This window comes from Strigops habroptila, chromosome 12 (assembly GCF_004027225.2).
Source record: "Strigops habroptila isolate Jane chromosome 12, bStrHab1.2.pri, whole genome shotgun sequence".
Lineage (NCBI taxonomy): Eukaryota > Metazoa > Chordata > Aves > Psittaciformes > Psittacidae > Strigops > Strigops habroptila.
In genome coordinates this window covers 12,687,988-12,711,327 of record NC_044288.2, presented here as the reverse complement: position 1 = coordinate 12,711,327, position 23,340 = coordinate 12,687,988, and the positions used below count along the sequence as shown (strand labels likewise).

Sequence of the window (23,340 nt, the reverse complement as noted above, 5' to 3'; positions counted from 1 at the left end):
CCCCTACATCCCAAATATTTTGGGACTTCTTTAAGGCCCTCATGGCTTCTGCTGAACTTTAATTGGGTTTGTGGTGGCATGTTAAAGGTTGGCCCGATTTTTTATAACCCAGCGGTAGTCTCGGGTGGCCAGGCTGCTCTAAAAAGGCTTTTTGCCTTGCAGTCTCTTCCTACCTACCGTGCCTTGCAATTGATTCCCTTTTCCTTTTTAAGACGAAACCAAGTTAAAACTGTGGAATATCACCAACAAGAATGTGCTGCACCTTCCCACCATCTTCCATCATTTGCCACATTTGCTGTCAAAGGAGAACAGTCTGCAGCCAGCCGTGCATGTGGGACAGGGGCGCACTGGAGGTAAATGGGAATTAGTGCTGCTTCTGGTGCTCTTCCTCACCTTGGTGCCTGTCCCTCTCCTTTCCTCCGGGCCTGGCTGTGGTGTATGGACATGAGCAGGGCTGGAGGAACGGCTGCATGCATCATGCAAGCTTCCTTGGTGACATGTGGGGTGGGTAAGCCATGTCACCTCTGCAAGTCTATGGGGAACTGCTGTCTATGCTCTTGACTGGCCCCGAAATGTTCTTGATGCTTCTGCCAGATATTTTTTGCTGCTTTCCATCTCCAGGGTGCTCTAGGCTTTGCCTGGAAGGTGGTCAGATGAAAGCATACTTTGCAGGGCGTTTCATGCAGACTTTCAAGTCGTCATAGGCGACAAATCCCATCTGAAATAGGACTTTGGTTACTAGACGATTCCCCCGTGCTCCCAAATCCCAAAGCCAAAGAACTGACTTGCCCCTTCTAAACTGAAGTGCTTCTGGCCATGGAAGGGATTTGGAGAACAAAAGTGATCTTGAAGCTACCATTCACAGCCTGAAAAGGCCCCTAGGAGAGGGAGGGTTTGGGTTGTTTCCTTAGACACCAGACTTCAGGGAGAAAAGGAGTCTATCTGACTGCCATGGGTGCCCTGCCAGCCTGGCACACTGGGGTGCTGCTGGTTGGTATTGAGCTGGGGGACAGGAGTATGGGAACCCTACGTAGCCCAGGAACCTGCCAGCCTGCTCATCACTGCTGGTGTTTAATGATGGAGCGTGGCACCGAGCAGGTGAACCATGAGGCGGTCATGGGAACAGAGCAAAGAGTCTTGTCCCAGCACACCCCCTCTCTAAAATCTCTCCGTGGCCCTGGGCAGTGTCCGTCGTGATGGGAATCCCTAGTGTGAAGCGGGAGGTGCATTCCTACCTCACCGACACCCTCAACTCCCTCATCTCGGAGCTCACTCAGCAGGAGAAGGAGGACTCCGTCATCGTCGTCCTCATTGCTGAGGTAAGACAGAGCTTTGCCTGTTTATCCCATTTCCCTGGCCCCCGTCCCATTCCACTGTCTGCCAAATTCAGTGCCAAACAGGATGGCTGCCCACCTGCAGGTCAGCTCTGCTGCTTGTTGGGGCAGATAAGCCCAACCTTGGGCTGCTGTCTGACCAGCAGTATTAGGTGCATCCTGCCCAAAATGAAACAGTGGTTGGACCACAAGAGGGTCAGGATGTGAGCAGGCAAACATGTTGCATTAGTAGCTACCAGTGCAGCACATCCATTTATCTTTTCCATCTAAATTGGATGGTTCTTGTAGGGTGCTTAAGTGGTTGTTCCCAAAATGTGCTGGAGCATCCCCATGGCCACGTCTAGGGGAGATCTCAGACCTGCTCCTGAAGCAGTTTTGTTTCTCTGCATACTTGTGAGACAGCACTAACACCCTTTCAGAACCAATCAGCAGACCCAAGAGTCTGCTAATTTGGGGCTGTGATTAATATGCCTCTTTGTACTGGTATCGGAGCCAGAATCAGTTGCTGGATCCAAGGGCTAAAAAGCCTTCATACATTAATCCACAAGAGCTGCTTTTATGTATGGGTTTAGATGGTTATTTTTCTCCATGGCTTTCCCCTCAGGATTATTTTCTTGAGCCTGAAGTGCATTTGTCTGAATTTCCAGAAATCCGGTGAGAAGGATAAACCTCAGTTTATCAGCATGTTACGGGGAGTGGAAAAGAGATAAATGTCTGGGTTTCCTGCCTGTTTACCCATAATGTGACGTTTTGAGTAGCATTTGCCTTCAGGTCTTTGGCTGGTATTTTGTACAAGGAGAAGGTGTGCACAGATGGGTGCAACCCAAAGTGCCCGGGACAAGGTTGAGTCCTGGCCATCATTTCCCTTTGACCCAGGACAGGTTTGATGGCTGTTTTCACAGCAGGTGAGTTAAAGCAAGAGATGTTTTAAGCAACTTGACCAAAACCATGTCCTGTTTTGGACTGCAGCAGTGTTTTTTGTAGTTAACTTGCAAATAAGGTGCACACTGTGATGGCAGCTCTTGACTTTCCCTGTGTACCTGTGATCAGGAAAGCAAACAATGAATACATTAATTCTGATACTGTGAAGTGCAGGAGCACATGTGCCATATCCCAGTGACAGTGATGGTAGATGTTGCAGATCACCACCACCATCGCTGTCCTCTCTTGCCAAGCTTGCTTTTGTAGCTACACAACATCCTCTTTCCAAGTGCCAACTGCCACTGTGCCCACTCTGCCTCTTCCCAAAGTGTTTCTTGACGCACTTGCACTTGACATTGCTTATAGAGTTACTCAGGCACGGGATAAAGAGTAAATAGTGGAAAGGGTGGTATAAACCTGGAGTGGACACTGGGTAATTTGGAGACTCAGGACAATAAGTGGAGCAACTGAATGTCCTTTTTGGGATGGGGACTTCTCATTTCCGACCCACTTCTAACCACTGTGGGTCTCATCCACAGTAGCTGGGCTGCCTAGGAAAGCTGGGGCTCCTTGGCTCATGGAGGGGAGCCCCGGAGTGAGCTGAACAGCTTGGCTGTCACCAATACATGATGACCATTGCAGCGACAGCCGGGTGCTCAGAGCAGAGCTGTGTATTTGTTCCCAAAGCCAGGAGCATCTTTCCTGTCTTTGTTTTTCCCGTTGCTGTTTTCTTGGCAGCACTCGGGTAAGAAATCAGTCCAGCACTGGGAGCCTGTTTGAGAAAGGGACCTTTTTCCTCTTGAGAAAATCCTCCCTTGTCACCATTCCAGTGTGGAAACCCTGTCCTCAGCCTGACACATACATCCCCAGCATCTCACTTCTCACCTCTGCCTGGCGCCAAGCAGCAGCAGCTGATCCCGGCTTCTGCGGTGCTGCGTCTGCAGATCCACCCAAGACACGAGGTCCCATGATCCATATGACCGCCCAAAACAATGCCACCACCAGGAAGCAGGAACAGTTTTTGCTTCTGAGGCTCCTGCCCTTTGTTCTTGGATTTTGTTTTCCTGGTCACTGTGTAGATGGTTTCTGTCCGGTGCCTGTCCCTGTGTTTGCGCTTAATCTCGCCTGCAGATAGGCGTGTGCAGCACTGATGACCTTTGCCTCCCGACTGTTACGGGTTGCCAGGTTGATTGTGGGAACAAACTGTTCTTCTAGGACGAAAAGCATCAAAATGAACCTGAAATGAAAAATGCATGCGTAGAAATAGACCCCTCTTTTTCACAAAAGGGGCGGGGAGTCTTTTCTGCCAAGAGTATTTGCTTGGATGAAAGCCAGTGTCTATAGAGAAATTAAACAGCCCAGAAGTTAACACTTTGTGCAATCGCTTGGTGCTGGCAGGGGCAGAAGTGCCAGGAGAGAGCACATGGGGAAGATGTGCAGGGTCTTGAGACGTTTGGGGTCGATTTTGGTGTGTCATGCCTTTGGTTAACACTGGCCATAAAGGAGGGCTCCTAAAAGTCCATCAGCATGGGGAGAGCGGTTAAATGGGATGAAAGGAGACATGAAGATGAATGAAGATGGTACAGAGGTCCTGGCAGTACCCTGGAGTGTGTCGAAGGGGATTTCTGAGCCACGAGGAGCACAGGCCGAGGCTGAAGGGTCTAACACTGCTTATCTTCTGTTTTCAGACGGATCCGCAGTACACAGCCGGAGTAGCAGAAAACATCAAAAACTTGTAAGCAGTTCCAAATAACTACAGTAGTACGGGTGTGCCTGTAGTGAGGCCAGGGAACTGCTTCATTAAGGAGAAAATACACACTTTGCTGCTTCCCTTTTGGTTGTTTTTTGGTTGTTTTTTTTTTCTTCTGTTCTTAAACTCTGCTCTGTTTTTGCTATTGCTGCTTCCACTTTATGCTTGTTCTAAAATGCCTCCCGTGTGTAGCTTCTAGTAGGCTGCTTTGTGCTTGCAGTATGTAACACACAGTAATGCTGTTTCATTTTGCTCTTTCTGTCCTGTGGTGTTGTGAGAGGATGGATTATTTAGATTTCCAGCAATCCTGGCAATTGTTTCTGTGTCTAGTACAGCCCTCTACCTGCCCTGCAGAGTCAGAGCAACTGGGCAATGTGGTAAGCACGCCCGAATGCTCCTGCCTTCTTTTGCTTTAAAATCCATGATCCATTTTTCTTCCTGCTCCAGCCTGTTTGTTTTTCCCTTGTTCTAGGCGCTAGTTACATTAGTCTCTCACACTAGCTGCTATTTATGTCCTGGAGTCTTAGTGGCTTTTGCAGCTTCGTCTGTGGCTGTTTAAGCAAAAGCCAGTGATGGATTTTTAACCGTGAGCTGGTCCAGGCGTTAACAACGTCAGAGCTCGGAGGCAAAAGAAAAAGGTGGTGAGAGAAGAGGCTGTGACTCCCATCCAGCTCCTGTGACTGCATGTTTCTAAAGGACTGCAGCCACTGTAAGGAGGAGATGCAAAAAGGCAGCACATCCTCCTGGCACCCTGTATCCCAAGCCGATGATGGGAGAGGGGCTGGGGTGTGCATGGGGAGGGTTGTGTTCCCGGGCACTTGCAGAAGAGCTGAAACAGAGCCCTCCATCTTGCTGTGCAGGAGCTGGCAGAGCTCCCCTCCTTCTGCTTACTGGCAGGAGGACGCACTTATCGGGGGATAATGGACTGATTGTCCGATGGATCCTGATGAAATTACTGGGCGCTGCTGCAGGGAGCGCCTCTGTGTAGAAGGCCTGAAACTTTAATTGACTTAATGATTTGATTTCTTGCCATCCCCCTCTCCAGCACCTCCTGCCCCTCCCTCTTTCACTGAAATGATTTCTCTTCGAAATTGAATTGAGGTGGTGTGGGGCCAGGGCAGGCTGGGCTTGGATCACAGAAGGGAGAAAGCAGCGGCTGCTTCAGTACAGGTTTTATCAGCTGAGTGAGAAGCATCTGTTTCACTGCTGCCTGAGGAAGGGGAGATTTGATAATGTCAGCTGAAAATCTTGCCAGTCCCAAAGAGGGAATAAAGAAGGGAAAAATAAGTGAGAAGTTTTTGGCAATCTCACTGCTTTGTCTCCCTCTGCCCCATCTCCCGTCCTCCAGGCTCTGCGCAAACAAAGGAAATCAGCCTTGCACCAAATGTTCTCAAAAACGCAGTGTAAAAATAACTGGTTTTCCTGCTTATCTCTCACAGTCACAGTAATCTCTGGCTGTTGCTTGCCAGGCTCTTGTAGGTACCCATTTTTCAGATGGGTGACAGTTTTTTTCCTGTGTGAGTTTGACTCTTTAAAGGGTTCTCAACCACATTATAGGGAAAAGAGATGCTGGTTCCCTTATCCCTCAGCATAAGGGAACCAGGTAGAATTCCTGCTGGTTGTCCTAACTACAGCACAGCAGTGGTTTAAGTAACTTATCAGAAATGCATAACAGTCTCTGCAAAATGGCTTTTAATGACTGATGCATTTGGAAAAGTCTCTAAATGTCAGGAATGCCGGCAAGTCTTTTCTTTGGTGCACCAGTCTGTGGGTCCGTTTAATCATATAGAGAGTTCATGGTCCTCTTGGCTGGTCTTAAAGCTGACCTCTGTGTGCATGCAGGAGGGAGGAGGGATGCTGGGGGGGACCATGCAAACATGGGGCTACTGGGCACCGTGGGAAGGAGAGAGCAGCTTTACAACTCCATGGCAGTCCCTGCTGATGTCCTTTGATGAGGCCTGCAAGTGCTCTAGCTGCTGGGGAGATTTTTTTCTTAGAAGCTGTGTTTTTTGTTTGGTTCTGCAGCTCGGTGTTTACCCAGTGATTTGGTCTATGAAATGATGTGTCAGACATGGTGTTTGTTTACTGCTGCTTTTCTCCCTCAGATTCCCAAAGGAAATACACTCAGGTCTCCTGGAGGTAATTTCCCCATCTCCGCATTTCTATCCTGATTTCTCCCACCTGCGGGAATCCTTTGGGGACCCCAAGGAAAGAGTCAGGTAAGAATCAGTGAGCTTAAAAACAAGCAAACCCTGAATTAAGTAACTGCAGCATCTCTCCCGCTGACTCCAGCAGGGAAACCTCTTCTGCAGGGCCAGGCAAGACCCTAAACTTGCTCTATCCAAGGATGTGGTGTGGGGGGGTATGAACTGGCACCAGGTTTGCAGGACTTGCCTTGTGCTGTGGTTATTTTAACCCAGATGATGGTCATTTTGGAAGTCCCTTAGTTACTTGGAAGTAACTCTTAGCTGACCAGTTTGAGACCAAAAGGGAGAGGCCGTATGCCATTCCCTGCTCCAAGAGCTGTGTCACCTTCCCAGCTTAAACCCGGCCTCGGCTGACTCCCCCAAGCAGCCCGGTATTCCAGAAGAGATCGGTGCTCCCACCGTGTTTGTCTCTTGCAGGTGGAGGACAAAGCAGAACCTTGACTACTGCTTTTTAATGATGTATGCCCAGTCCAAAGGCATATATTATGTGCAGGTGAGCTTGGTGCTGGGGATGGAGGGGAGGTGGGTGTACCTGTGAGTTCAGTGTGGCTCATACCCAGCTGAGAGAGGGCAGAGAGCATGTCCAGTTGTGTGATGCAGCAGAGTGGGAGCAGGTTGTAACCACATAGACTCAAAAGCTGGATTTCTAAGATCCTTGAAACTTGGAGACTTCCCACTGAGGGAGGGCAGGAATCCTTGATTCATTTATTTGTTAGATTGGGTGACAAAAATCTGCTTGGAGCATCTTCTGAAATAAACTAGGTCTGTGCCAAAGCTTTTCTCTGGTCTACGGCGTGATTGCTCTGCATGGAGAGGCTCTTACTGGAACCTGGATGTATCATTAGCACTGAGTGTCCTTTCCTCTTGCAGCTGGAGGATGATATTGTGGCCAAACCAAACTATCTCAGCACGATGAAGAACTTTGCCTTGCAGCAGCCCTCCGAGGAGTGGATGATCCTGGAGTTTTCTCAGCTGGGGTTTATTGGTAACGTTCTCCCCTGCTCACCCCAGTCCCATCAGGCACGGGCACACATGACTGCTGGTTCTTGGAAGCACTTATGCTCTTGGTCCAAAGAGTTGTCCCACAAGAGAGGTAGTAAAATACTTGGACTTGATCCCTCCCTATTTGTGCGATGACCCTTGTGTTTGCACACAGCAGGTACTGCTGATACTCACTTTTAATAAACATAAACCTGATCATTGGCCCAGCCGACAGTCGAACTGCTTAGATGTGACCAGTAGCTTTTAGGCTGGGATGTGATCTGGAGTTGCCTAAGAGTGTGCAAAAGGAAGTTTACATCAGCACAGAACTATTTTGGGAACAGCAGTACATGGTTGCAGTAGCAGCTTGATCTGTTATTTTGGATACTGGTTTGACTGGCTTAAAACTTGTAGTTTTCGGGGCAGGAAATGGCCTGTCCGGCAGCTGGCTGAACCTTTTTCACCCTCATTTCTCACTACTGAATAGGAGAGTTTTAGGCCTTTTGATACTATTATGACCTGTGAGACTAATGCTTTTTAATTCTGCAATGAGTATTAAATCCAGAACTGTATTAGCAATGCCAGCAGTACTGGTACATAAACCAGAGCTGCATGCTATTTCCTTTACGTAGTGAGATGGGCACATCCAGCCTCCACAACCCAGTCTCCCAAGTTTTTTTTCTTCCCAGCTCTGATTCTTGACCATTTTATACCATAACTGCTCTCTTTTTAATTAATTTGTAGGAAAAATGTTCAAGTCTCTGGATCTGAGCTTGATCGTGGAGTTCATCCTGATGTTCTATAAGGACAAACCCATTGACTGGCTGCTGGATCACATCCTTTGGGTGAAAGTCTGCAACCCTGAGAAAGACGCAGTAAGTAAACAACCTCTGTTGAAGGGAAACCTTCTGTTGCATGTGGGCAAATATACCCTTGGTCTGTGTGTCCAGAGGATCTTTCCTGTGAGCTCTGGTGCTCACTGAGTTTGCACTGAACCATGCCATCCCTGGGGAGCATGCTGGAGGGCGTCCTTGCAGATTGTGTAAGCGAAAACCTGGGAGTTCAGGCTTTTGTAGTCTGCAGCTGCCAGCAAAGGCATTATTTCTGCATCTGAGCACTAACAGGGTATTCCTGCTCCAGTCCTCGAGGAGAGTAGCCATTCCCCATTCTTCTGTGCTGTTTTTCATTCCGGTGTGCTTCTCTCCCTGAAGCTGTTCCCTGCTCGCTGACTACAACCCCAGAATAACCCTCTGGCTCTGGACTCGTGTGCCATACCCACCTCAGCACACATGCAGGCTGTCCAGACAGCTCACCCCAGATGACCCAAGCGCAAGCCCACCGTGCATAGTGTCCCAGAATGAAACCAGAGCATGCAAAGCTCTTGTCAGGGTTTCTAGGAGGGTGCAGAGAGGTGAAATGGGCTCCATTTCCATGCTGCTGTCTCGATTGAGGAGCCGTGTCTGCACAAAGCCTTGCAGGCAGCAGCACAGAAGCCCCCGTGCCCTGCGGAGGTTGTGCTTGAACTCCCATCGGAGCAGCAGTGAGGGACTAAAATGAGTGGGAATTGCAGAGGAGGAACGTGTGTGACAGCAAATGTGAGATGAGCTCATCACCAGATACTCTCCTATCTCCTTTATGAACATATTGTATTTACTCATATGCTTGTTCTCCCTCCTCCCCCGGCAGAGAATGAGCAGTGGAGTCCCCGTGCAGTTGAAGCCAGTTGCTTAGGACAGAGCTCATGGTCACAACTACTTTGTGGTGGCAAATGCCAGAGCAAATGGTCACTCTGGGGATAAATACTGTATTTGTGTGTTTTGGGGGCAGGGCTCAGGGCTCTGCAGAACTGAGGTAAAGATGTGGTTTAATTTGCTCTGGTCCCTGGTTAAGGCCATGTCATCACCTCCAGTCCCTCATGTGCAGCAAGACCAGTCTCAGTTGATGTGTGTTGTGTCCTCCTGGGAGTTCAAACCATGTGTTCAAGTGTGACAGAGCAACCCCCAGACCTGTCTGGCAGCCCCAGGGTCCTCACAGCCATGGGCGAAGGCAGGGTGGTGGGATGCTGGGATGGAGCTGGGAATGATGCCGCTGTCTGTGTCTCCCTGCCTTCAAAATCCTCAGCTTGAGCATAGATTAAATGCAGATCCTGCTGCGCAGGATTGTCTTCTCCTTAGCTCATCTTCGCTCATCTTCTCCTACCTGGCGGAGCCCAGGTTTTCCCAGGGGAAATTGCAAACCTCTTAAATGTGTTGCCTTTTTAAAAATTAACCTACTTTCCGTGTGGATTTCTGGCTTCTTTCCCTCACTGTTTGCATGATTAACTCTGCACAGCGCCCTTTCAAACATGACTTTCCTGTGTAAATCCCACTGTGCAGAATCAAATTGGTAGCGGGGAGGATTTGTCTTTTTTGACTGAAATTCTGTTTGACCTGAGCTTCTGGTAAGTGCTTTGCCTGCTCTGGATATATTCTGCTTTTTCTTTTTTAACTAATTTTAGATTTACCTGGGCTAGAGCTATGTGAAAGGATGACCTTCTTACCACCAACAGAGCCATTCCCCCTCCTGGCTCAACTGATACAACACTGCTTTCAGCAAGTGCTTCTTTAGCACAAGGGGAAAAGGGAGAAAGAAATCAAGCGATGCTGTAGCTCCCTCTGTTCCCCTTCCTCTTCCTCTCCCCATCCAGAGTGAGATCAGACCTGATGGGTTGCATCTAGGATTGCTGGCAATGAGTAGCCATAGTCATTAGCATGGCTAGTTTTAATTTTTTTAATGTAACATGAGCTGGATCAGGGGATTATCTCCTCTGCAGCTCACACGGGTCATGCCTGGAATTTCCCAGCTCCCGGTGCTGCCCATGCAGGCAGCACGTCATGGGGGCTCATTGTGGCTGGCATTCCCTGCTGTGCCCTGCCTGGTGCCAGGGTTTCTCTGTAGGCTGTAGGAGCAGATGGTGGCAGGGGTGTGCATGCATTTCTTCTCATGGAAAAAGCAAAAGCCAGAACCTGCTCCCCTAAACTGAGAGAAGTCAACTATTTTTAAACGTGACTTCTTGTCTCCGTGTTCTCAGGGGGTTTTCCCTTTTGTCCTTTTTTTCCCATTCCATTACTCTCCCTCCACCCCATGGAAAATCACTGTTGGATCAGAGTTGCATCTCCCAAGTTTATTTACATGGTGAGACGAGTGTGAAACAGTCAAACAAGCTTTGACAATGGCACGTGCCAGACATCTGCTTAACAGCACCTGCCAACAAGCTGAAAACTGTCCGTCTGGAAAGAGCCCACGCCTGCTGCCTGTTCGCTTAGGCTCTGAATATCCCTGGACTTAATGTACTTCAGACACTGGTGATCCTGAGCTCCGAGTTGTAGGAATAAGGCTTTCCCAATGAGCCAAGGACAAAAGAAACTAAATTCTCTGGCTGTCCCTAGCTGACAGCACAGAGATTTGCTCAGCTTTGCTAAGCTATGCTTGGCAAGGAGAAATCTGGCACTTAAACCGGGACACTCCAGCTGCCTGGCGAGTGAGTGGCCAAGAGTCACAGTCAGGTTCCTCCAGAGTATGGTTAAAAGCCCTCTTATCAAATGAAAGCCACACCAGCACAGAGGGGTACAGAGATGGGGAGGCAGGGATGTTTATCACTCCTCCTTGTCCATTCTTCTGCACAGTTGACTGCAGACGTTTGAGTTTGGAGCTCTGAGGGATTGTCTTGTTTCAGAAACACTGTGACAGGCAGAAGGCAAACCTGAGGATCCGCTTCAAGCCCTCGCTCTTCCAGCATGTGGGAACCCACTCCTCCTTGGCCGGGAAGATACAGAAGCTGAAGGTGGGTACCAGCAGCCTGTCCAAGCTGCAGGTGGCCTTTGTGCCAGGCCTGGCCTGCAGGCATCCAGGAACTGGCTGCTTTTGGGGTGGGGATATCAGTGACAGCAGCTGGCAGGATGGTGGCAGCTGGATTTCTGTGCAGTGGTTGTATTTTATTCTGAATTACAGTGAGCTCATGTGGCTCCTTCTCAGAATGGCAGTGACGTACTAAGAGTCACTGCAAGCTTTTAAGTCCTGGCTGCCCATCCTGACTGCCAAACTGTGGTCCAAGCAATCAATTTCAAAGCATCTACTGGAAAACCTTGGAAAACTCCTTGGTCGGTCTGACTTCCTTTCCACCCAGCTCCTTGTTCCTGGGGTTTGCTGATAGGTGAACTAGAGCTCAAATTGTTTGTGTATTTAAATATCAACAAAATCAAGCTTCCCACAGCTGTATGTGCAGGACCCATAGACACATCTGTGGGCTGTGCTCAGTTCTCTGTCTGATCCCCAGCTAAATGATTGGTGTAATCCAGTTTGTATCAGTGCCCATCACGCTGTGTAATCCAGTCATTTTATGCTGTTGTCAACCTCCCAGCCACCTTCTCTTCAGGTGTAAGGACTGTTTGCAGTGCTCCTCGAGCAGGGATGCTTGGACAATGAAGGGCTCCTTGGTGCTGGATCAGAGTGCAGAGCAGTGGTACTTCTCTGTGCTGCCTCTCCTGACGTTGTGTCCTGGGATCCAGCCACGCATTGCCTGTCTGGTGCCTTTCCCAGATCGCTTCCATCCCTCATCCTTTTGTGCTGTGCAAATAGAGAGCTTTTAATGTGCAGTGCGTTGTTGCTGGAACCTGCGTTCCTCATGGAGGAGAGCAGCTCATGATCCTTTTCTGCTTTTTGCTTTGTGCCCACCAAGGACAAGGACTTCGGCAAGCAGGCTCTGCGGAAAGAGCACGTGAACCCTCCCGCGGAGGTCAGCACCAGCCTGAAAACCTACCAGCACTTCACCTTGGAGAAGGCTTACCTGCGGGAGGACTTCTTCTGGGCCTTCACTCCCACTGCCGGAGACTTCATCAGATTCAGATTCTTCAAACCCCTCCGCATCGAAAGGCCAGTGCTTTGGGAGGGTCAGTGGGGGGACAGCCTGGAGCATGCAGAGACGCTTTCCTTTTGCTCTTTTAATTCGTGTTAAATGTCTTGTCTGTCTCCTGCTTGTCTGCCCCGGAGGGAGTGGTGCTTTTCCAGGGGGATGATAACTCGACCCTTTTTTGGTGGGGCCGCATCTGCTGGAGCCCTTTCATTTCAAGCCCTTATGAGCAATCCATGATGTATCTAATCTGGTGCGGAAGGTCTCCTTCCAAACCATGTGCTCATGGGCTTTTTGGGAAGGTGCCTGATGGGTTGAGCTGTTTGGTGATTCAGTTGGGGTGAAAGCCATCGTGTCACCCCTCGCTCAGTGTGGGTTTCCATGGCTTTGGTCTCTGTCACAGGTTCTTCTTCCGCAGCGGGAACATCGAGCACCCAGAAGACAAGCTCCTCAATACGACTGTGGAGGTTTTGCCGTTTGACGTAAGTGTTTTATTGAGGATTGAGCTGGGGGTGGAGTGGGAAGCACAAGAGGTTTGAGAGAAGGGAACTGCTCAAAGCCATCAGGAAAATCTTTACAAGACGCGAGAGCCTTTGAGAGGTGCTGCCTGGGGATCATGCCTGGTGTGGTACCACCTTGGGAGCAGGGATGCTGTGCTGCGCAGTCACTATGGGAGCCATCCCTGCCTGCAGAGGGGATGCCGGATGGGTGGGAAGGCTGCAGAGGAGGAGATGGAGCCAGGATGGTGCAGTGGAAGCAGCAGCATGAGGCTCCGTGTGCCAGGCAATGGGACAAGGTGCTGGCAAGGGCAGCTCTGGGATTGCTGCTGTTGCTTGGAGCTTTTGAACGGCTCTTGCTACTGGCCTTGCACAACGCTCCTCTCCTTCCCACAGAGCCTGCAGTCGGATAAAGAAGCCTTGCAGGAGGGAAGAGGTGCAGTGTTCAAATACCGCAGGATGCCGGATGGCTACATCCAGATAGGTACAGCAGGGTGCGGGGTGGTCAACTGCCCACTGGGTTTGGTAACACAGCCCATAGCCTCACCTTCACGGGAATCAAGACCCTTAGTGCTGTTCACTTGGCAAAGAGTGATTTCTGCTCATCAGGAGCCAGGTTGGAACAGGATTTAATTGTCATCTCCTCTCCTCCACTGCCTTCCCTTCCCTCTTGGACTAGGTGTCCTCTTCAGGTAGTTTTCAGGCCTATGTTTCTTCCTGTCTCTGCTCAGACCTGGGACCATATTACTCAGATTATCCATTTGCCTAATCTTGTGTTAAAAACATCCACTGCAGGCAATTTCACACCTTCCTTCCACTGCCTGTCTCAGTACTCACACCACTGGAAGCTTGGACTTTGTCTCCTGCTACCTGAGCTTGTTTTAGTGCTTGCTCTGCCCTTGGACAAGAACAAGTCATTGCAGCCTATGGGGAAATGCTGGTGCATGGTAAAGCTGACTTGTTCTTGCTAAGACTTTTTATTTTTAATAAATTAAAGTCCCTGGCACATGTAGCTTTTTGCCATTTTAGCATTCCTCTGCAGTGCTGTCTGGTTTCTTCCAGTTACATTTAAAACAAAAATAATAAAATCACAACCAAAAATGGGACATTTTTGTCTCCATGGCAGGGATCCTGAACTAACATTTGTCTTTTACAGGCCAGTGCTGTCCCACTCTGCCCCGTTTCTGCACAGCAGTGATATGTAGCCAAGTACTCCCCATTTTGCTTTGTTTAGCTGATATTTTGTTCCCCTAAGCATAGCATTTTGCACTGTATTGACATCCAATCCACACTGATGGTTTTCAGCCCATCTCGTGTTGGGAAGCTGCAGGCAGAGGGCTGCCCTGGCTGTTTGCGGTCCCCTTGGATGGGGGGGCTGGGTGCCAGGAGACTGTCCCTGTGTCACCCCTGTGCTCTCCCCACCAGGCTCCTTCTCCAAGGGTGTTGCAGAGGGTGAGGTGGACCCATCCTTCGGGCCGCTGGAGGCCATCAGGCTGTCCATCCAGACCGACTCCCCGGTGTGGATCATCTTGAGCGAGGTAAGCTGGGCTCCATCACCAGCGGGATGTCCCGAGGCTCCTGCCCTGCTCCCCTCTGATCCCGGCCCTCTCTGTGTGCAGATTTTCATCAAGAAAGCAGAGTGACCCAGCGTGCGGAAGGGTGGATGGACACACGTGGATCCCGTCCTGCTCCCTCCCCTCCCGCTCCCTCCTCCCGCGGCGCCTCGCCTGGGTGCAAGGGCAGCGGCAACCGGCACCGCCATCCTCGGCCCGAGCTGTGGGGCCAGGACATCCTGTGCTCCAGAAGAGGAGCAGAACCAGGCAAACCCCGGTATCCCGAGCAGAGGGCAATGCCCCTTGTGGGTGCAGCTGCTGAGCTCAGGCCACACGGACACAGGGGTTTGGGGTCAGGATGAGCTTTGATAAGCGTGGGAACAAAGAGCACCTTCAGCCCAGGACAGGGCCACCTCTGGCTGTACTTGGGGCACTTGGGCACGTTGAGTCCCACCAGCTGACCCTATGGGTGCGCTGGGATGGAGACAGGCAGGGACCGAGGTCTGCCTTGAACAGTCCTGGCCACAGCTGAGGATTAAGTGGGGGTGAAGACTTGACCCTCCTTCAGCAGAGGAGGAATGAATCCAAAGGGGTTGGAGCTACAAGTATGGCAGGGAAAACAAAAAGAACTATGAAATACGCCACACTGTGCCTGCCAGCATTGAACACAGCCCCTTCACTCACAGTGAAGTCTCCAGTGTCTTCATGCCTTGAGATTGAGTGCAGAAACCATGGTTTTTAAAATAACTGTTTCAGTTACTGATTGGTGTGAAATTGGGGGGGGTGGGGGGTGGGAGAAAAAAGAACAACTAAGCAGAAGTAGCCCAGTTCAAAACTAGTAGGGATTAGTGTAAATCCCGCTGTCTCTTCAGCTATACACTGGAATGCATTATACTACTTTCATGTGCTGTATTTTTTATTATTGGATACATTTGATTTTTCAAGTACATCTCTATATAAATATATAAAATAATGTGCACTGTAATAAAAGCTAAATTTAAAGCTTTGGTGCGGCAGCGACAGTCACTTGTGGCAGGGAAGCACTTGTTCTGCCCTTCTGTACCCTTCTCCAGGACTGGTAAGTATACGTGGGGACCACGGGCCAGCTATAGCCCCTAAACCCAAAATGAAGCCTTCCTTAGTACTCACCAATACCTGAACTCCCAAAGCACTGCGCAGTCCCCAGGCACCTTTGGTTCTCCTGTGATTTCTACGTGATTTCTAGCTGATTTCTACTGAGAAAAGGGATTTATTTTTCTGTATATCCATGGTGTGATCATTCAACATCAATCAGTACAGCAGTAAGGAGGAGTGACGACAGTGTGCAGGTTAATCCATGCTCTGTGAGGCAGAGCCAAAGGTATTAGAGGTTTGAGAGCACAGTGCTACGAAACCTGGCGCTGAAGCTTATCATCAGGAGCAGAAGCTGGGCATCGTTTGCTTTCTAGAAGGGCAGTTCCCTCTGAAGAGTGGAGCTCCACATGCAGAGCAGTGCCAGCATCCACCTCCCTTCAAAGGTAAGCACCGAGGGTGAAGAGGGGGTTTTGGGAGAGCCGTGGCCCCTCTCACCAGGCACCGAGCAGCTGGAGGGGCTGCACCAGCGCTGCCATCCACGGGGAGCAGCAGGGCAGCAGGAAGTGTGCCAGGAGCCCGGCCACTGCCAGCCCCAGCAGCAGCCACAGCACCCAGGCGCTGGCATACAGTGGCCCCAACCTGCATAGGAACAGGGAGAACACCATCAGACACCACCAACAGACCCAGGGCATGAAGCATGTAGCACCCGCCTGAGCCAGGGAAGAGGCCACAAGCACATAGGGACAGGAGCGAAGGAGAAGGATGTAAATCTGCCTTCAGTCCCACCTGTGGTAAGGAAACCTGCCCCAGGGCTGCATCCCACACCAAGCTCCCTTGGTGGGTTTGGGGTACCTGCAGCCCCAGCTGGGTACTCACCGTTCCTGTGCAGCCACAGCGTATCCCTGGAAGTACCTGAAGCGTGTGTAGAGGTACAGCAGCCCGCATGCTGCAGCCACACCTGCGGGGAGACAGGACCCGAGTCCTGATGGGGCTGAGGATCCCCAGAGGGACTTGGCTTTAAAACACTGTGGGAGTTTAAATGGGTTTTCCTCCTTCCTTTGGGTGACGGACGAACTTCTCTGCTTCCCCACAAATTGCACAGTTTTGGGATTGCAACACTACCATCCCATGGTCCTTCCTCTCATCCTCTCTGGTGGCAGCTCAATACCCTACCTGCTTGCTACAGGATGGATGGTGGATGGCTAATTGTTTGGGTGATGGTTTCTCATTCTGATGATGGGTTTCATGTTGCAGCTCTGCTCCAGCTCATTGTACCCTGTTCCTGCCTGATCGTATGTAAGAGAAGCAGCTGCAAATGCCACCAAACCTCTTCTCTGGGCAGGACACTGGCTTGGCTGCTACCAGCAGCTTTGTGCGCACTGGAGTTGGGCACTTCTCTGTCTGGGCAAAGAGGACTTTGCATTCCCAAACTAACAGCATAGGGACTTTCTGTACTCATGGGTACAGAAAGGACATGCCTGAGTCACAATGGGATTTAAACTAGATTTCTTGCTTTGTGCATGTTGTGATTCCCCCGCCATCCCCATTACCTTGATGGAAGAAGATTCCAGCAACCCAGAGGAGTGAGATGAAGATTGGGAAGTACTCCGAGCAATTCACCCTGATGACAACCAGAAATGAGAGTTAAAAGCACATACTCATATACAGCACCCGCACAGGTAGAGCTTCCTTAACAGTATCCAGGGAGCTCATGCTGTAAAAGGGAACCTTCTGCCAGATTAAACTCAGCAGAAGGCAATCTGTAGCCAGGTCCTTCCTTTCCTCTCATCTTTCCTTCCCTTTCCCTTCCTTCCTCCCTGTGTCACTCCTCAAATGTTTCCCACTCACCAGCAAGGACACGCAGCTGCTTTGTTCAGGATTTAGTGCTATGCTTGAACTACCCTTCAAACCAGATCCAGCCAATTCCTTTCAATTGCTTATGAAACAGAATGACTGAGATGAAAGAGAGAATCTGGTGCTTGCTGGAAGCTGAAGTCATCTGTGAATGTTTCCAGTTTAGCTCAAGCATTGCTCTCTCCATAGGATCAGAGCAAAAAGAATCAGCCTCAGCACGGGCCTGCCCTATGTTCACAGGACAAGGGCTTAAAATAAGGTCAAAAACTAAAACATCCTCGTGGCTGATTCTGCGAGCAAGGCCCTTTGCTGCAGTTCAACAGCAACAACTTACAAGCAAATATTAGGTTATTAATTTGGAGGCGACATTAATATTAAACTTAATGATTATAATGCATTAATGCACCTCTTTCATGCAGCCACTAATTTGTAATGTGTCTGTCTCTCGCAATGCCAAAAGGAGGATTATCATGGATGGACAGAAACACTCCAGCCAGAGCAAAGTGTCCAAATCACACTCAGACCTCTGCACACAAAGCATTTAAAAGACATAATTTAAAATACCCGGTATGAGTGGTAGTAAGTGAAAAGGTGATTTGAGGGTGACTTCAGTCCTTCCTGGCATTGGCACTTGACTCAAGTCATATCTAGATTCACCACAGAGAAGCCAAAGTCTTACTGAGCTCTGAAGATCCGCTCAAATTCAGGGTGACCCATTGTCCTGGGAGGGGAGATCTTGTGCTGCCGCCGGGCATAGATCACCTGCAGTGTGAAATAGGCTGTAAAAGGAAAGAACAACACAGAAGGGTAACAGTCCAGCAGCACTGTATTTAGCCAAGCTTTACCTAGCTTGGAATCAAACAAGTGGTTAGAAGAAAAGAGCCAGCACTGCCTAGGTTCATAGTTCAGGCTGTCACACATGACCTGGAATAAATGTGCCATTTATTTCATACAAATGAAATAAAAGCTCATACTTTAAATTCAGATTTGGTTACGCTGGCAGAGCACCACAGAGCCAATGTGTTGGCTGGTGCTTTGCACAGAGCAGCATCCAAACTGTGGAGCACTGGGATACCATTAAGTCAATTAGAGATGCTCATAATCACAGCAATAGAAGGAAATGGGGAAGGGTGTGATTATTTCTTGCACTTCATTCATGCTCCCGATGACAGCTATGAGCCTGTGCCAAGTCTGGCCCCAGGTTCTCACTCTGTGTCTGTTACATCACCCCTTTGTACCTTTGTAAGGGACCTGAAAAGTCACTTCAAACCAATGAAAACTTGTTAACATGAAGATTTGGACTGCTTCACTATTTGATGAAAGTTCATACTCCCACAGGCCATTGCTGATGTTTCAAGTGTTCATATTTAGGTGCACTACTACACTGCTGCTTTTGTTGAAAATGAGACTTTTCCTATAGAAAATACATTATAAAAACAGTCACTTTGGTTGCTGTGGCAGTGTGCTGCTGAAAGAGTCACTTGGATTAGCAAGGTCCTAATGAAGCAACGTTTCCAGAGCACTGAACAGGGAGCCAGGCTGCAAGGAATGCCTTGTGGACTGTCTCATTCTAACAAAGATAAAAGCAGAACAGCAGGATAGAGAAGGGAAAGTAGGGACAGATGCTGCAAGATTAAAGACAAGACAAATACAACTATTTAACGCTCTCAGGGTCTCGTCCCAGTCACTGCTCAAGAAATAGACTGAGCTAAAATTACTGCATCAATGCATAGCTCTGGCTTGTGGCATAAGCCTGACTGCACTGGGCAATGATCATCCTGCTTGGTGCCATCTGCACCCCTCCTAAGGAGCATGGCAAGAGACATATCAGACCAAATCTCTCCATCAACTCTATGCTTAACATCTTGCTTGTATACAGGGGCAAATATCCAGACAAGTCCAGCAACCAATCTCTTATGCCTAGAGCTAAATATATAAATAAAATAATATAAAACAACCCCAAAGAGGAGCAAGAGCCTTTAGGGGATGGTTAGCTGTCCTCCAAACCTGCTGTTCGGGTGAAGCAGTAAGGACGAAGAATCACCCTCAAATCACTGTATCAGAACGAGGAGTTGAAAAACCCACACTGCTAAAGCCTTCTCAGCGTGGACTTCCAGGGAAGAGTTCAACCTCCTCTGCAGAACCTTTCAAACTAGTTTTCTACGATTCATGTCTCCAGGTTAAAGGCCTCTATAGGTTCCCATGCGGCTTACACGGGCTGAGCACTCCCTGCACTTTGCTCCTCAGCCAGACCTTCATTGTCTATTTGATTATGTCCACAAACTTGCCAAATCATATTATAGCTGATACCTGTCACATTTGAATGAACCTGGCAAACAAGCTCTGTGGGGACTGGCAGCCGGTGACACTGTATAAGCTTTATTTCCTTTGAAGCCATAAAAAGGGGGAAAAAAAGCTGCCTAACCTGTGGTTCTGCTCTCTAGCACAGTGTTCAGTACAGGGCAGGGGCATGCACCACAGGGCACTAAGCTCAGAGCTTTGCTAAACTGAGCATAACTAAATTAGAAAAGGAAAAAGTTACTTGAAAGAACGTGGAAAGTGTGAGCTCCCAGAAAATACAAAGGAAAACTAAAAATCAACCACCACTGTACTAAGCTCAGCCATCAAGCCAAGTCTCCTACATCAGGATGTGATGGAAGAGGATCTGTACGTACAGCACACGTCATGTTTCAGTGCTCTGCCTTCTCGGAATGAACCTCAGATGTGTCACTCACCTACAGAACATCATTTCAAACTACACAAGAAAAGCTACCGCACAGCTCTGACTCAAGGTGACACTGGCACACGTAGTTCATACTAATAGAGGGAAAGGAAACACGCAGCATTTTGTAATTGCTCCTTCACTTCCCATGGAAAGACCATTAAACGAGGCTACTTTACCCCATTTAACATAGATAAGAGGGCGCCAATGCTTGCTATTTATCTGCTGGCTTCACACCTATGTCTGGCTTGCATAGGATGAAACTTAAATGCCTAAGGCTGCAACCTGTAAAAAAACACCTGAAGCTCTCATAAAACAAACGTATTTGAGACAAAACTGCAATGTGGGGATTTGCTACTGAGGGTTTCCCAGTGGAAAGGGCTTAGCAGCATTTCCATAACTCAATTTCAAGTTCTTTTCACATCTTCCCTTTGCACTCCCTCCATCTCCACTTAGTAATAAACAGAATTCATATAACAGAAGTATCTTCCGTTTCTAGTTGCAGATATTTCTCTGTAAATTGTTTGAGAGGAAATTACTGATAAATCAGAAATCTTAAGCTGTCTTCTTCAAGGAGCCTGTGTTTTAAATAATGCTTATATTAAGAGATGGATCATCTGATGGCTAAAAATACCTCAGGTTGCTCAGAGATTCACATCCGTTTGTAAGGAGAGGTGTGATAGCTCTACAGCGAATTAATTCAGTAATTAAAAACCCCACAAACCAACTTGACTTGTTGAAATGGGAAGATTTTAGTAAGATGGGAGCTCTGTCCCCACCCCAGGCATGGGGAATGTCCCCTTCCATGGCCCTCCTGAAGCCCAGGGGGGAGAGGCCTTTGCCCAAAGGACCTAGGATTAAACACAAGAGGTGGACAGAGCTTGACAATGCTCCTTTCTAAGTAGTCTAAACCAAACCCATCTCTGGAAATTACAAGAAGTTACAGAGTTTCTCTGAAGATGTCTCTGCGTTTCTGACCAGAAGGGTTTTTGCATTAGTTTCTAAATTACTGCGTGCTGTCAACTCATCCTGTCATCCGCTCTGTGCAGCTGAGCTGTATGAACACCTAACAGCATTGGTCACAGAGAACTACTTTTCTATGGACAACCAATATATGTTTGTACACTGACCTCTTCATCAACATATTTATCAACCTGCCTTTGTTTTGGCCACCTCCAGCTGTTCTTAAGTTACAAATTACCTGCTAAAATTCAATCACAGAAAATACTTTACTTTTAATACGTTCTATTGTTGAAATTGGTTTAAATTTAGAAGTAAAACTTAAATCTCATTTCCTTCTAGGATGCTGCCTTTGAGGTTTGTGGATCATTGCAGTCCCTATTGAGTATCAGGCATCCCTGACAACACTTCTGCCATGAACAGCCAAACATTTGCATCTTTTTACCATGTTGGAAAACAGCAACTTTTACTCCACAGACTCCCAGCAAAACACAGGAACCAAGTTCCACAAAGTTTAATACAATTAGCTTAATACTACCTAGTATTATAGAAAAGACATTTACCTTGCTCCAAGACTCCCAAAACCGTGACGGTGGCCAGCAGGTCTATCTGATGCCTCATGTTGCTGATGGTGGCCCAAACCCCAGGCAGATGTGACGGGTGCAGATGCTCCCCAGCCCTCTCTGCAGGACACCACTGGGGCTCTGGTGTTCCTCTGCAGCAACACGTGTTTCCACCTCCACACCTTAACTCTCCCCACGCCACACGACTTCCCAAAGCAGCCAGGAAATGGTGATTTCAGACCAGTGCCTTCTGCTGAACCACGGCACAGCAGAAGTTCTGCATGCACAGACTGTGAAATCCTTCCTGTTATATTTACAGACTTGGTACAGTGACTGAATTCTATGGTGCTGGCAATGGAAAGATAACGAGATTTTTTCCAGCCCTTTTGCTGCTAGTTTTTGTCAGCTCTAAAGCATCTAAATTATGTGTGAGGTTGTAAAAATTATTAATGAGCATTTACAAATTAATGGCTTGACCTTCTGCTCTTATTCCAAGTAGTGGAGTTGATCACATGGAAGGTTTTCCTAGACTCCAGCTGAAGTAACTTAATTCTGTTACTGGATTCTGAATTTTTAAGAGAGCATTCACATATTTTATCCTCTTAATACTCTAAGTTTACCAAATAAGAGCATGGTTCTTTTCTAGCACTCGGCCACTTATTGTAGTTTTCTGATGTTTTTACAATTCTGTCATACAAACCTTTTCCTGGCTAACACACAAACTAAAACTTCTCAGTTCCAAATGGAAGGCAGCAGAGGATGTAGAAATATGTGGACTCTCAGAAACATTACCCTGACATTAGAATTATAACTGTAAAATGCAAAATTTGAAAACCAGCAATATTTTAGCCATGAGTAACATTTCTCCCCACTCCACAAAAGCAAACAAAAAAGCAACAAAAAGTTATCCTGTCTTCTGGAGCAACTTTATATGGGTAAAGCTATTCTGACTTTGAAGTTTTTAAAATCAAAAAGGAGAAGAAAGGAGAAGTCATTATCAACTAACATTTTCTCTTAGTTTTGGTGAAGAAAGGGCACAGGACATGGTTGAGCCACTGCATTTCTCTGTCTGTAGTCTCCTCCCAAAACCTCAGTACAGAATTCATGTACAACACCGACAAGCAGTTACCAGGCTTTCAGTTTCTCCTGTGGGAGGCAGCAAGTTTGTTCTCCTGGTTTGGCTCTTCATCACCTCAATGATCATGTTGAAAACCTAATTCAAATACACAACTGTACACTTTCTGTAAAAAAAAGCCATGCATGTAAATAGCAAATCTGCTCCCTTTCTCTGCAAAACACTCTTATGATGGGACTTCAGATCCTCCAAGCTGCTAACAGACCCAGACTGAAATAGAAATAATACAATTAACCTTAACAGAATCTATTGGTGACCCAAGATTTCATCTGGGGATGAAAGTCAGAGGGGATATACCACCAGGAATCTACTTCTGCTCACACCGTTTCAGCAAACAATCCAGGCTTTAGAAAGCATTTCCATTACAGGTTTACATTTGCCTCAGGAAAAACACTAACATCAAGCAGGAAATAAATAAATAAATCAATCTGTTTCTGAGCTTTGACTCTTTAAAATCTTCAGAAAAACATCCAGGTCACTTCAACAGGGGACAGTTTGGGAAATGTCCATTTCACTCAACATTAAATACAATGCAGCAGTTTTAAGGGCCCAATAAAACAAAAGCTATAGTGTATATAAACGTCACAGTTGCCCACAGCCTAGAAGCAGCTCATCCTGGTGTTGCTAATTATTATTACATTTAGTCCTTTATAAGCTCCTGAAGTCACAGGTCCCCTCCTGCCCCCAAACACAACTCAGAACCTGTAGAGTAGGAATATACTCAAAATAGAAAGTCAGGGTGCACTTTGTGAGGAAACCTGAAGGCTAGGGCTTTATGCACAACAGCTGTATAAAACACCAGCTCCAATGCTTGGAGAGTGATTCTTCACTGTTTGAAGCTGATTAAAATCCTTCTTTCACAGGGGGATGGTTGAAATCATAGTAACATGTAAAACAAATA

General features: G+C 48.0%; 2 protein-coding genes across 2 annotated transcripts in view; one reads left to right on the top strand and one right to left on the bottom strand.

Annotated features, from left to right (window-relative positions):
• MGAT4B (alpha-1,3-mannosyl-glycoprotein 4-beta-N-acetylglucosaminyltransferase B) overlaps positions 1-15,133 on the top strand; it is a 50,026-nt gene extending 34,893 nt beyond the window's left edge. Inside the window, exons 3-15 of the mRNA XM_030505128.2 lie at positions 213-353; positions 1,186-1,319; positions 3,944-3,990; positions 6,111-6,224; positions 6,630-6,705; positions 7,083-7,197; positions 7,938-8,068; positions 10,909-11,016; positions 11,911-12,104; positions 12,485-12,563; positions 12,975-13,062; positions 14,004-14,116; positions 14,198-15,133. Of these exons, the coding sequence (XP_030360988.1) occupies positions 213-353; positions 1,186-1,319; positions 3,944-3,990; positions 6,111-6,224; positions 6,630-6,705; positions 7,083-7,197; positions 7,938-8,068; positions 10,909-11,016; positions 11,911-12,104; positions 12,485-12,563; positions 12,975-13,062; positions 14,004-14,116; positions 14,198-14,221 (1,364 nt within the window). The 3' untranslated portion in view covers positions 14,222-15,133. The remainder of the gene's footprint in view (positions 1-212; positions 354-1,185; positions 1,320-3,943; positions 3,991-6,110; positions 6,225-6,629; positions 6,706-7,082; positions 7,198-7,937; positions 8,069-10,908; positions 11,017-11,910; positions 12,105-12,484; positions 12,564-12,974; positions 13,063-14,003; positions 14,117-14,197) is intronic.
• On the bottom strand, positions 14,918-22,829 carry LOC115616170 (leukotriene C4 synthase-like). Its single transcript, XM_030505133.1, has 5 exons — positions 21,305-22,829; positions 17,739-17,838; positions 16,756-16,826; positions 16,082-16,163; positions 14,918-15,844 (listed from the first exon to the last, which is right to left on the bottom strand). Exons 1-5 carry the CDS (start codon positions 21,360-21,362, stop codon positions 15,697-15,699), a joined length of 459 nt encoding a protein of 152 aa, XP_030360993.1. The 5' UTR covers positions 21,363-22,829; the 3' UTR covers positions 14,918-15,696.
• Between the last annotated feature and the right edge of the window lie 511 nt (positions 22,830-23,340).